The 12,055-nt window shown below is 49.7% G+C and overlaps 1 protein-coding gene across 1 annotated transcript in view; it reads left to right on the forward strand.

Moving 5' to 3' along the window:
- The first annotated feature begins 128 nt into the window (after window positions 1-128).
- EARS2 (glutamyl-tRNA synthetase 2, mitochondrial) overlaps window positions 129-12,055 on the forward strand; it is a 22,339-nt gene continuing 10,412 nt past the window's right edge. The window contains exons 1-5 of the mRNA XM_008697162.2: window positions 129-286; window positions 2,725-2,880; window positions 6,418-6,607; window positions 9,499-9,971; window positions 11,094-11,202. Of these exons, the coding sequence (XP_008695384.1) occupies window positions 148-286; window positions 2,725-2,880; window positions 6,418-6,607; window positions 9,499-9,971; window positions 11,094-11,202 (1,067 nt within the window). The 5' untranslated portion in view covers window positions 129-147. The remainder of the gene's footprint in view (window positions 287-2,724; window positions 2,881-6,417; window positions 6,608-9,498; window positions 9,972-11,093; window positions 11,203-12,055) is intronic.

Genomic DNA, 12,055 nt, shown 5'->3' on the forward strand with positions numbered 1-12,055 from the left:
GGGGGAGGAGGGAGCGTGGGCTTGCTAGTTAGGAGGCCTGCGCCTTTAAGGGGCGGGGCTGCGCCCTCTGTGGCAGAAACGGATTGGCTGGGAGAGGCCCCCCGGAAGTGATGCACGGGGAAGCCCACGTGTGCGCTTCCATCCCACATGGCGGTGCTCCTGAAGAGGCTGCTGCAGTCGGCGAGGCGCCCTGCGGCCTTGGGCCGCCCCGTGGGACGGCGCGAGGCTAGCCTGGGCACCGATCCCGGGGCTGCGGTGCGAGTGCGGTTCGCCCCCAGTCCCACAGGTAACCTTGGCGGACGTGACGCTGCAGGTCGATGTCCACCGTCCCGTGCCCGCCCCCCGAATGTTCCCGAACGAATCCCTTCCGGTGGAGTCAGCCTGGGCGGGCAGCGCGACCCCATTTTACAGAGGCAGAAGCAGGTCCACGAGCGGAAATTATTCACATAGCCAGGAAGTTCTTTGTGTACCATCTCTTTAGGTCTCTGATTCGTGTATTCAATAAATTATCGAATACAAACTGTGTACTAGATACCGTTCTAGGCGTTGGGATATAGTGGTCATCGGGAACGTATGGCTCCTATTCTCAAGAAGCATACACTGTAGTGGCCGCGACAAACAACGTGTAAAAGTAACGGTACCTTTAGACAGTCACATGTGTCATGTGAGAAATGAAGCGGAGTAGGGAGCTGGGGTTTAGGTAGGAAGCTCTAGAAGATCTTATTTAGGACGTATCGTTTGAGCTGAGAACCAAAAGACAAGCTAGCCACCCTGAAGCCTGTAGGAGGAACCTTAAGGGCACAAGAACTTGCAGGTACAAAGGAAAGGCCCTGTGGTTAGTGGTATTGGCGCTCAGCAAGCCAGAGAGTGAGGCAGGGGCTCATTGTTTACCCTAGTGGAGATCTTGTCATGGCCTTCCCCCTAGTTCCCCAGGTTTTTTTCTCAGGGAGACCACCTTCTGCCCTCTCCACACCGAGCATGCCTCTCTCATTCTGAACCTTAGGGTCCACATGTAAGACTTCCTTTGTGGCAAGATCCCAGCTACACAGAGTGACAGGATCTTTCCTGGCAGGCAGTAGAGTGCAGAGTGGGCTTCTCAAACCATTGTGACAGGACTGGTTTTTAATTCCCAATTGATTATAAATATTTTTTTAGAACCAATATAAATGAGTTAGTAAAAAGGAAAAATATTAAAAGCATACAAAACGTGAGCTTATTTTTATTAGATTCATCAGATAAAAAATTACTCTGTCAAATTGCTGTTAAGTTTCTAAACATTTATTCTCGATTTCTGTACTTGTTGTGAACTGGCAACATTTTGCAGACCAGTACTGGCCTGCACCTTGCTTTGCAGAGCACTCTTAGTAGGCAGGTGCCAAGGCCTGAGATTGGCTTAGTCCAGATTATGGGCTTTGCCACTTCTCAGCGGTTTGACATGGGCAAATTGCATAACCTTTCTGAGCTTCAGAGTTTTACCCTCTGTCAAACAGGGCTAGTGATGGTACCTGCCTCATGGGTTTGAGCTAATGCAGCTGAGGCACTTAGCAAGGTCTGGTACTCCTAGAGCTTAATAAACAATATTCTCTATTATGATTATAGTTCTCATTTTCCTTGCTGATTTGCATGTGGAAAAGGCTGTTGACTATAGACAGACAAAAGAATTACCAAGCAACTGAGATCACTAATTGCTAAAATTAATGGAAAGCTGTAGTTTGATCAACATTTAGTCTCCCAACAACTCTGTAAGGGAGGTTGGGAGGTTTCTATTTTTTGTTTTTAATCTCTCACAATGAAATTGAAGCTCAGACAAGTGAAGTAGAGTGCCCAAGGGATAGATAGCAACCAGTAAATGGATGCAGAATTTAAATCCAGATTTATTTGATTTAAGAGATCTTGCTTTCAATTACTGGACCCCCGTCTTCCATCTTGGGGACTACTGGTTTTGTGGTGGCCTTGCGATAACTAGCAGAAAGTCACAGTCAGTGTTGAACGGGAGTCTGCCTGACTACAGAAGAGCTTTTTGTGTCCTGTGCTGCGTCCTGTTCCTGTAGATGTAGAGAAGCTTATCGTGGGGACAGGGCCGTGGCCTGGACCAAAGAAGACAGGATAAACGGAAATGGGAAAATGCTTCATTTTAAGCTGTTAGGAATGATGGAAAGGTAAAATCTTAGGAGTTTGAACTCAGGTGAAGAGAAATATAGTGGAATCAAGTATTACTTTTGGGTAGTGTTTAAAGCCAAAACTTCAGGTGAAAATCAGAGAGTATATGCAAAATGTAATTGTATGGTATCTTCAGTTTGTAATACCTTTTTTTTCTACCCAAGCACATCCCTGAATTTGCACCCATTAAGTGCATGTGTGATATGGCTTACGTGGATAATCCTCTGCTTGGCCTCATTTGGGTGAAAACTTGGCCTTGAGGCAAATCTCAAAATAGAACAGTGGGTGCAGCTGGGGAGAGTTGGAGTCTTTTTTACAACATTACACGCTCTAAAACGTGGGTGGTCTTCTGCTTCCAGGATAAGGGGCTAAATGAACGGACCATTCCCATCCTCTGTGGCCGTCTCTCTGGGTCCTGGCTGGAAAGAGGGGACGGGGTAGCTGTTTCTTGAGCTTTGATACTCCCTGGGGCATCCTGTTACAAGCAGGGCTTGTTTGCCTCTTGGCCAAGGCATGTCCATTCATCTTCCTTGTCTTGTCTGAGCTGTTCTCTTCTTTTCCCAGGCTTCTTGCACCTGGGCGGTCTCCGCACTGCCTTGTACAACTATATCTTTGCCAAGAAGCACCAAGGGAGCTTCATCCTCAGGCTGGAGGACACGGATCAGACCCGCCTTGTGCCTGGGGCAGCGGACAATATTGAGGACATGCTGGAGTGGGCAGGTGAGGCAGGCCAGGGAAGGACCCTTCTCCAAGGGGAAAGAGGGAGCAGGGAAAGGAACCTGTAGGTCTTCTCATGGGCGCCAAGATGGAGAACGAGGACTTTGTGGAGAGATGGGTACATTTGTGTTGCCTCTGGTGGCACGTGCCTTCCCAAAACATGATGAAGCTCCCTGAGGAAAGGCTCCAAGGCCGTTTTGAGGTTCCTGTTCTTACCTTAGAATCTCAGGTCAGGTCCTCTTGGGAGCAGACGGGAAACACAGGCCAAGAATAAGAGGGAACTGGAGAGACTAGGCCTGTAGTGAGCAGGAGAAAGCTCCAGCCCCCAGTTCCCATGTGGGAACCAATGTTCAATCTCACTTCCCATAGGAGCCAGAAATCCAGGTTTTCATTACTATTTTTTTTTTATGAATACTTCCCATTGTTAAATTTGAGCCCAGATTTTTTTTTTTTTAAACCACATTGTGTGAGCCAAACAAAATGTGTGTAGCCTCTAAAGTCAGTCTTGTGGGACGTTTAATCCAGAGGCCTCCTAAACTCCTCAAAGACAAGGAGGAATGCGTGTTCCCTGGGTCAACAGTCGCCTACCTGTCAGGACAGGTATAACCAGTTAAGCTCCCCAAGGAAAAATACCAAAATACCAAGACTTTTATGAGATGTGTATCTTAATCTCAGGTAAGTTATTAACGAGACTTTGGGTTCCCAAAGGGCAAAAACTGATTTCATTTGTACCTTCTGTCATGGAACATTATAGCAGATGCTTAGTCAAGATTAGTTGGATAAAGGAAGTGATTCACGAAGATCACTTACTGTAATGAAGGTCCTGTTCCAGCATTGAACAGAGACCCAGTGCCCAGTAAGTAGGGGAGGACAGATGAACAGATTCGTTCATTCTCCCTGTAACATTAAGCATTGATGAGTGCTGTGGAGACAAGGGTGACAGGTTAGAGAACTGGCAGGGAAGGATCCTCTCTCAGACAAGGTGGTCTTCTCAGAGGAGGTGACCTGAAAGCAGATTGCACAGTGAAGGGCCAGCCCCGTGGTTACCTGGGCGAAGGCTGTTCAAAAGCAGAGGGAAGAGGAGATAGGAAGGCCCTGCTGCAGGAAAGTGTAGGATGTGTTAGAGAAGCAGCGAAGATGCCGGCGTGTCCCAAGCACAGTGACCCAAAGCAGAGGGACTGCAGATGTGAAGACGGGTTGGCCAGAGCTAAACCACATAGTGCCAGGCAGGCCAGGCTGAGCACTTGGATTTCCGGGAGGGCCTGCTACTGTCAGGCACTGGACTAGGCACGAGCGGTACAGTGATGAAGAAGTCCCACCGTCGGAGCCCCTGTTGAGGCCGTGTGAATGCGGCCTGCGGCCCCTTAGCAGAATTCCCCCCACCAGCTCTGTGGTGAGGCAGAGGGGCAGCTGACTTCTATAGCTTCCTGCTTCAGGAGTCATCCTGTGTGTTTTGGTTTTTGGTTTTTGGTTTTGTGGGTGTTTTTTTTTTTTTTTTTTTTTTTTTTTTTTTGGTAATTGACATATAATTCACCTGATAGGTAATTCACCATTTCAAAGTGTACAAATCAGTGGTTTTTAGTGTATTCACTATGATGCCAGCCATCACCACCATCCAATTTCAGAACATTTCTGTTCTCCCGAAACAAAACCCTGTACCTATCAGCAGTTACTTCCTATTCCTGCTTCCTTCTAGCCCCTGGCAGTTGCTAGTCTACTTTCTGCCTGTGTGGTGTGCCTACTGCAGACATCTCAGATAAATGGAATCGGATAATATGTACCTTTAGTGACTGTCTTTTACTTAGCAGAGGGGTTCTGTGCTGTAGCATGTGTCAATAGTCCATCCCATTTTGTGACCAAATACTGTTCACTAGATGGAGATACCACCTTCCGTTCATCAGTGGATGGGCGTTTGGATTCTTTCCACTTTTTTGAGTCTTTTTTTTTTTTTTAAGATTTATTTATTTTAGGGAGGGGCAGNGGGAAAGAGAGAATCTCAAGCAGACTCCCTGCTGAGCATGGACCCTGATGTGGGGCTTGATTTCAGGACCCTGAGATCATGACCTGAGCCGAAATGAAGAGTCGGACGCGTCACTGACTGAGCTACCCGGGTGCCCCACTTTTTTGACTCCAGTGAATGGAACTGCTATGAACACTTCTATACTAGTTTATACGTGAACATACATTTTCAGTTCCCCTAGTGGGATCACCCTTAAACCCTGGGGTGTTTCAAGTGCTGAACGTGTTAAGGTTTGGCCAGGAAGGGGCTCCCAAATGTACCTGAGCCACTGTCTTTTCTGACAAATGAAGAAATAGAGACCCAGTGGGAGAGGGAGCTGAAGGATCATGATCACAGCCCAAACTGGCTGAGGGCCTAGCACTTAGGGGACAGTGCACTGAGCACTTCACCTGTGTCGTATCGTGCTGACGTCATGGTGACGCCCAGGAGAGTTCTTACTTGCAACAAAGAAATGGAAGCTCTGAAAGGTGACTTGCTCAAGGCCTCGGAGCAGGCCAGTGCGTGCGAACCCAGGCCTGTCTGCCTGCAGAGCCTGTATTAATGTTGGGTATGCAGGATTAATCATGTCCCTACCTTCCTAACTCACTGGAAAGCGATTTGAGGGCAGAAACACCACCATCCGGCTCACCTGTGTCCCTTCTGTCTGTAGGGGAAGTGTTTATTGGTTACATCTGTCCTTTGTGACCTGAGGAAAAGGGACCTTGGGTTGGGGCTGTGACTTAGAACAGGTCACATTTCATTTCACAGCACCCAGTGTGGCGGTTCTGCCGGTGAGCCTCACGCTGAGTGCTGTGTAAGTGCTGATGTGTCCAGTTCTCGCTGCCGCCCCGCACGTGGACCGTCAGCTCCGCTTCACAGGAGCGGATGCTGAGGCAGTACGATGAGTGGTTAAAGGCTGGATTCTGGGGCCTGCTAGCCTGGGTTCCAATGCAGTTGCACCCCTTGTCCTTGGCCAAGTGAGGGAACGGAGCCCGTCTGTGCCTCAGTGTCCTTACTGAATGGGCGTCAGGATGACATCTGCGTGGTAGGGCAGTTCTGAGGCTTAGTGGAGATCACAGAACGTAAAAACAGCCTGGCAGGTGCTTGGCCCTGCAGCTCTCACACATCTTCAGGATCCCGTGTCACAGCTACCCAGGCGCAGGACCCGGAGTCCAGCCAGGGCCTGACAGACTGTGCCCTGAACCATGCTTTGTTCTCCTGAGCCAGCTGTTCCAGACCTGGGCTCCCCCCCACTCGCCGGGGAAGGGGTGGGTGGAGAGGAAGTGCCGTCGAGAGCGTGGACTGCAGAGGCAGCACACCTCCCTGACTCTTTCTCCGTCAGGCCCCATGACCTTGGGCCCTTAGCCTCTCTTTCAACTTACTTGTAAAAGGGAAATCGAAATAGTAATGAGCTTGAGGAATGTTGTGAGGATTACAAACTTTACTGTGTACCAACAGCACATAAACAGTGCCCGGGAACCAGTGTTGTGATTATCTTCGTTTTTAATATTTGGTGATCATGGTCTCTTGCTGTGTCGCAGGTATCCCGCCTGATGAGAGCCCCCGCCGGGGAGGTCCTGCTGGGCCCTACCAGCAATCCCAGCGGCTCGAGCTCTACGCCCAGGCCACAGAAGCGCTGCTGGAGTCCGGCGCCGCTTACCCCTGCTTCTGTTCACCACAGCGGCTGGAGCTCCTGAAGAAGGAGGCCCTGAGGAACCACCAGACGCCCCGGTGAGAGCCCCGGCCTATCGAGGCTGCATCCCTAAAGTTACATGTGTCCCTGGGCTGTTGCTCCATAACAAATCACCCCCAGACTGTGGTCACCGCACGGCCTCTGTGGGTCAGCAGCCTGGACATGGCCTAGCCGGCTCCCTCGGCTCAGGGCCTCACGCAAAGCTGCAGTCAAGGTTTTGGCCAGGTTTGTGGTTTTCTTCAGGCTTGGTTTGTGGAAGATCGGCTTCCATTTCTCTCATGAGGCTGTTGGCAGACCTCGGGCCACACTGGCTGTTGCCTGGAGACACCAGCTCCTTGCCACGCGGGCCTGGGCACAGGGCAGCTCCCAGCACAGCAGCTGTCTTCGCTGTGAGTGAGCCAGACGGAAAGCAGAAGCAAACAAGCAAGACAGAAGCCAGAGTCTTTTCATAACCGAATCGAGGAAGTGACATCTCATCACTTCTGCTGCATTCTGTTCATAAGAAGGAAGCCACTGGGTCCAGCCCACGCTCCAGGGAGGGGATGCCCTGGGGGCAGAAACCCCGGAGGCAGGGATCACTGGGGCCACGTCGGAGCTGCCTGGCACAATGGCTCTGGGGCAGTACTAACATGTCATTTCAATTATTGGTTATTCTGATGAAGTAAAATGTTTTTAGGTCCAGAGAGATATATATAGAAAGATCTTTCCTAACCTTGACTCTGGCCACTCGATTTCCCTCATCATAGATAAATGCTGTTAGAATCTTCTTAGGTCTCCTCCAGAGACATTCAGCGCAGACCCCAAGAAATGTGTATTGTTTCTCTTCTCCACCATTCCAGCAGCCCCACGCAATATGCAGACTACGCAACCTACCGTTCCCACTTACCGTCTTGAGGAGACCAAGTCTGTACTGGCCCATAGATTTTTCTTAGACTTGCACAATATTCCACGGTACAAATGGACCAGCCCTTAACCAGTTTCTTACTAATGAATCTTTCTGCCATTTCTAATCTGTAGTTACAGCAAAAGAGCTGGGGTGGATCACATTGACATACCTCATTGTACACATGTGCGGGGCGTTTGTTGGAGACCTTCCTAGATGTGGAAATGCAGGGCCAGTTTGGAGCTTTGATAGACACTGCCCTGTGGCCCTGACCACCTTGCTTCCTATCAGCAGTGGTGTTAGGACGTCTGGGTTCCAGTTATTTATTTATTTATTTTTAAAGAATTTTATTTATTTTTTTGTTTTTTTTTGTTTTTTTGGGTTTTTTTGAGAGAGAGAGCGCGGGTGTGTGAACATGGGGGCTGGGTGAACGGGCAGTGGGGGAGAGAGAATCCCAAGCAGGCTCCACGATGAGCACGAAGCCCAGTGTGGGGCTCAGTCTCATGACCTTGAGATCACGACCTGAGCCGAAATCGAGAGATGCTTAACCAGCTGAGCCATACAGGTGCCCCTATTTTTAAAGAATTTTAAAAACTTTTTAAAAGTTTATTTAAACAATCTGTATGCCCAACGTGGGGCTTGAATTCACAACCTCGAGATCAAGAGTCATATGGTCTTCTGACCGAGCCAGCCAAGTGCCGCCCTGAGTTCCAGTTTAAACGAACTGTTTGGACAAGGGCTGGATGTTTGTATGAGGTCTTGACATTCATTGCAGAATTGTTCTTTTATTATAAACAGTCCACTTGTCTGTTGGCAGAAGGTTCTTTTTTTAAAATTATGGTCAAGTTCTGTCGTGGAATCCACCCAGCCATTTACTAATTGAACACTTAGCTCTGTGTTAAGGAGTATGTTTTCAAGCTTTACATTTGGTATCAGGATGCTTTGGGGAGCAAGTAATGGAATGCCCTGTGGGAAAGGGCCAAACCAGGGGCTGGCTTAGTCGGTGGAGCATGCGACTCTTCATCTCAGGGTTATGAGTTCAAGCCCCATGTTGGGGGTAGAGTTTACTTAAAAAAAAATAAAGAATTTCAAAAATGGGGGACAAGCCAGAGCTTCTCGTACTTTCATGTGCAGGCAGCTCACCTGGGGATCTAGTTAACATGCAGATTCAGATCCACCAGGTCTGGGGTGGGGCCTGAGATGGCGCATTCGGACCGGCTCCCTGGTGGGGCTGCTGCTGGGCGGTGGGGGGGTGGTTAACAGACCATATTTGGAGTAGCCAGGGCATAATCCCAGAGACATTTACCATGTACTCTGCAGAAATCTGGAGGTGAGGCAGCAGCTCTTTCTGCCCATGGGTCCTGTCTCCATGCTTAGTAAAACCCATCTTATTGCAAAAAAAAAAAAAAAAAAGGAAAGAAAGTCTGGGGATGAGAGACCCAAGGATAAAACCAGCAGCTTCAAGACATCAGGGCTCTGTTTTGGCTCCTCCCTGCCTCCCTTGCCCCACCCCACATCCATTGCAAGTGGCTGCGGTGGCTCCAAGCATTCTGTCCTCCTAGGACAACAGCTGAAGAGCACAGAAGGAGAAGGCAGGGTATAAAACGGGGGGTTTTCCTCTGGTGGCTCTTTCACTCTCAATTGGAGAGAAAATCTTTCCCAGGACCCTAACTCTCCCCTGCCCCCAAGCAGACTTTTCTTTGAGTCTCAGTGAGGAGAGTGGTCCTACCTGGGCCAGTTGCTGGCATAAGGTAAAGAGATTGCATGATCGGCTATACCAGCTGTGATTCAACCCCTGGGACTCGGCATTTTGCCATTTCCTTGCTAACAAAGAAGAGGGACAGGCTGGCAGGTAGGCATTAAGTGTCTTGCCATGCTGTTATCTCACTTGGTTTATTGATATATCCCTCTTCTTATCCCTGGTCGAGACTGGAAAAAGAGCTAGAGAAGTAAATGACTTGCCAAGGTCATCTAATTATCAGAGATGAAGACGGAACCCATCTGTCTTTGGTACCCCAGTTGCTATGCTGCTCTGTTTCCCAACAGGTATGACAATCGGTGCCGGAACTTGAGCCATGGGCAGGTGGCCCAGAAGCTAGCCAAAGGCCCCAAACCTGCCATCCGCTTCCGCCTGGAGGGGGAAGCGCCGGCCTTCCAGGACCTGGTGTATGGCTGGAATCGGCATGAGGTGGCGCATGTGGAGGGGGACCCGGTCATCCTGAAGAGCGATGGCTTCCCCACCTACCACCTGGCCTGCGTGGTGGACGACCACCACATGGGCATCAGCCACGTGTTGCGGGGCTCCGAGTGGCTGGTCTCCACCTCCAAGCATCTGCTCCTCTACCAGGCCCTGGGCTGGCAGCCACCTCACTTTGCCCACCTGCCCCTGCTCCTCAACAGGGATGGCAGCAAGCTGTCCAAGAGGCAAGGGGACATTTTCCTGGAGCATTTTGCAGCTGCTGACTTCCTGCCAGATGCCTTGCTTGATATCATCACTAACTGTGGCTCCGGGTTTGCAGGTACCCACCCACCTGGGAGGTCCCCGTGGGACCATAGCAGTGAGGAGCAGGGCTTTGGTTCAGGCCCACCCAGTCTTCAGCCCCGGCTGTGCCACCTGCAGTCTTGCCCAAGTTCATTCTTGTGTTTATTGAGCCAGAAATTGTGTCCAAGGCTGGGACTACAACAGTGCTCTTAAGGAGCTTATTATGGTCTTTGAGCCTCACCCTCCTCGTCTGTAAAATGGAGATAAGCGTTTTCCTCTTAGGGTTAGGATGCACTGAGCTCATGAGTATGAGGCACCCAGCAAAGTATCTGCCCTGCAGTAAGCATGGAAATTATAGACCTTATAATCATGACAATTATGTGACTACCACTGTGGCAAGTATGGGTTCCAACAATATTACTGAGATTACTATGAGCCTAGTTTATTCCAGCTGTGCCTTTATCCTTGGCCCAAGACTTAGAGCCCAAAGGTTAAAGAAGTACCAAATTAGGATGACCTCTTGGTGGAGGGGATTTCTGAAAATGTGGCAGTGATCGTCTGCTTACTGTTTATTCTGCTTTTACCTGGTTTACTCTTTAAAGTATCCTTAAGAGGTATTTATTATCCCTGCTGTTTCTAAGATGATGGAGAGGCTCGGAGGGGTTTGAGTGACTTAACAAAGTCACACAGCCTGTAAGAGACATGGCAGAGGCTCCCTTGAGGCCCAGGCCTGACCACAATGCCCACTGACTGTATGGGACGGGGCTGCTGCTCAGGAGGAGGGGCTCCCAACACAGCAGTTCTTAGCACTGCCTGCGCCTTGGAATCACCCGGGAGGCTCGTAAAACGTACTGATGCTCAGGCCGCGTCCCAAACCAGTGGAATCAGAATCTCTGGGCACAGCCAGACTGTGAGCATGCTATTCCTGCAGCTCGAGTCATTGTGAGGGTCATTTAGCCTGATTGTTTTCAAACTTGTTTTTTCTGAGTGCAGAATCCTTTCTGCAAATGAAGGCTCATTCGGGCCCTTGATCTATGAAAGAGCTAGAAGTTGAATCCTGTTGGTTGGTATGGAATGGGGAACCCAGGACGTGCTCATCCAGCCTCTGTTGTGATTGAAAGGAGAGGCAGGGGCTGAGGCTGGGCATGCCTACTTGCAGAGAACCAGATGGGCAGGACCTTGCCAGAGTTGATAACACAGTTTGACCTGACCCGGATCACCTGCCACTCAGCCCTGTTGGACCTGGAGAAGCTCCCAGAATTCAACAGGTGAGTGGGGAGCCTGGGGGTGTGGGGCACTGGTAGAAAAGGGCTTTCTTGCTGAAGATGCATCCCCAGGGCGGAGGGTCACACGGACCTGATTTGACTGTGGGCTCAGGCGTCTAAGGTTCTGTGACCTGACACAGAGCATGTAAGTCACCTAACCTCCTGGAGCCTCTATTTCCTCTTCTCGAACATGGGGCTAATAACAGTACCCACCTTGTGCAATTGTCTTCAGAGTTCAATGAAATTAAATGTTGCATCAGAGTACTTTGCACAGCCCCTGGCATGTAGAAAGTGTTCAGTAAATGGTAGGTGCTGTTTTTGTCATTATTGTCCCGGCATCCCTGGCTTGGATTCTGTTAACCACGGCCTGGAGAAGGGGCATCTTCATCTCGGAATCATCCCCTACTTCTGCAGCCAACAGTGAATGAGCACTGTCTCGTGGCGCCTGTTGTACATTTCATGCAGTTCTTCATCACGCCTCTAAATCCAGTTAGGTTCAGATCACTGTTGAGATATACACCTAAGGGCCTCAGTGGTAAAGCCAGCGGACAGATGTGTACTTAAGGGACAAGGGACTCCTTGATGCCATCTCCTGAGCCCCGGTCTGGGGACAGGCTCCTTTCTGTGCTTTACTTGTGTGAGCCCAGAGTTCACATTGACTGCAGGTGTCTTAAACACGTTACTTCATTTATTTCTCCCATAGACCTCTGAGGTCAGTGGCCTGACTCCATTCTGTTTTGCATACACAGAAACCCAGACAGTTCCATAGCTAGCCCAAGTTCACACAGTAAACAGCAGGCATCTCTCGAATGGGGCATTCAAGAGCAAATGCAACTTGTACCCTACCTTACTGAGT

This window comes from Ursus maritimus, unplaced genomic scaffold, assembly GCF_017311325.1.
Source record: "Ursus maritimus isolate PB19 unplaced genomic scaffold, ASM1731132v1 scaffold_2, whole genome shotgun sequence".
Classification (NCBI taxonomy): Eukaryota; Metazoa; Chordata; class Mammalia; order Carnivora; family Ursidae; genus Ursus; species Ursus maritimus.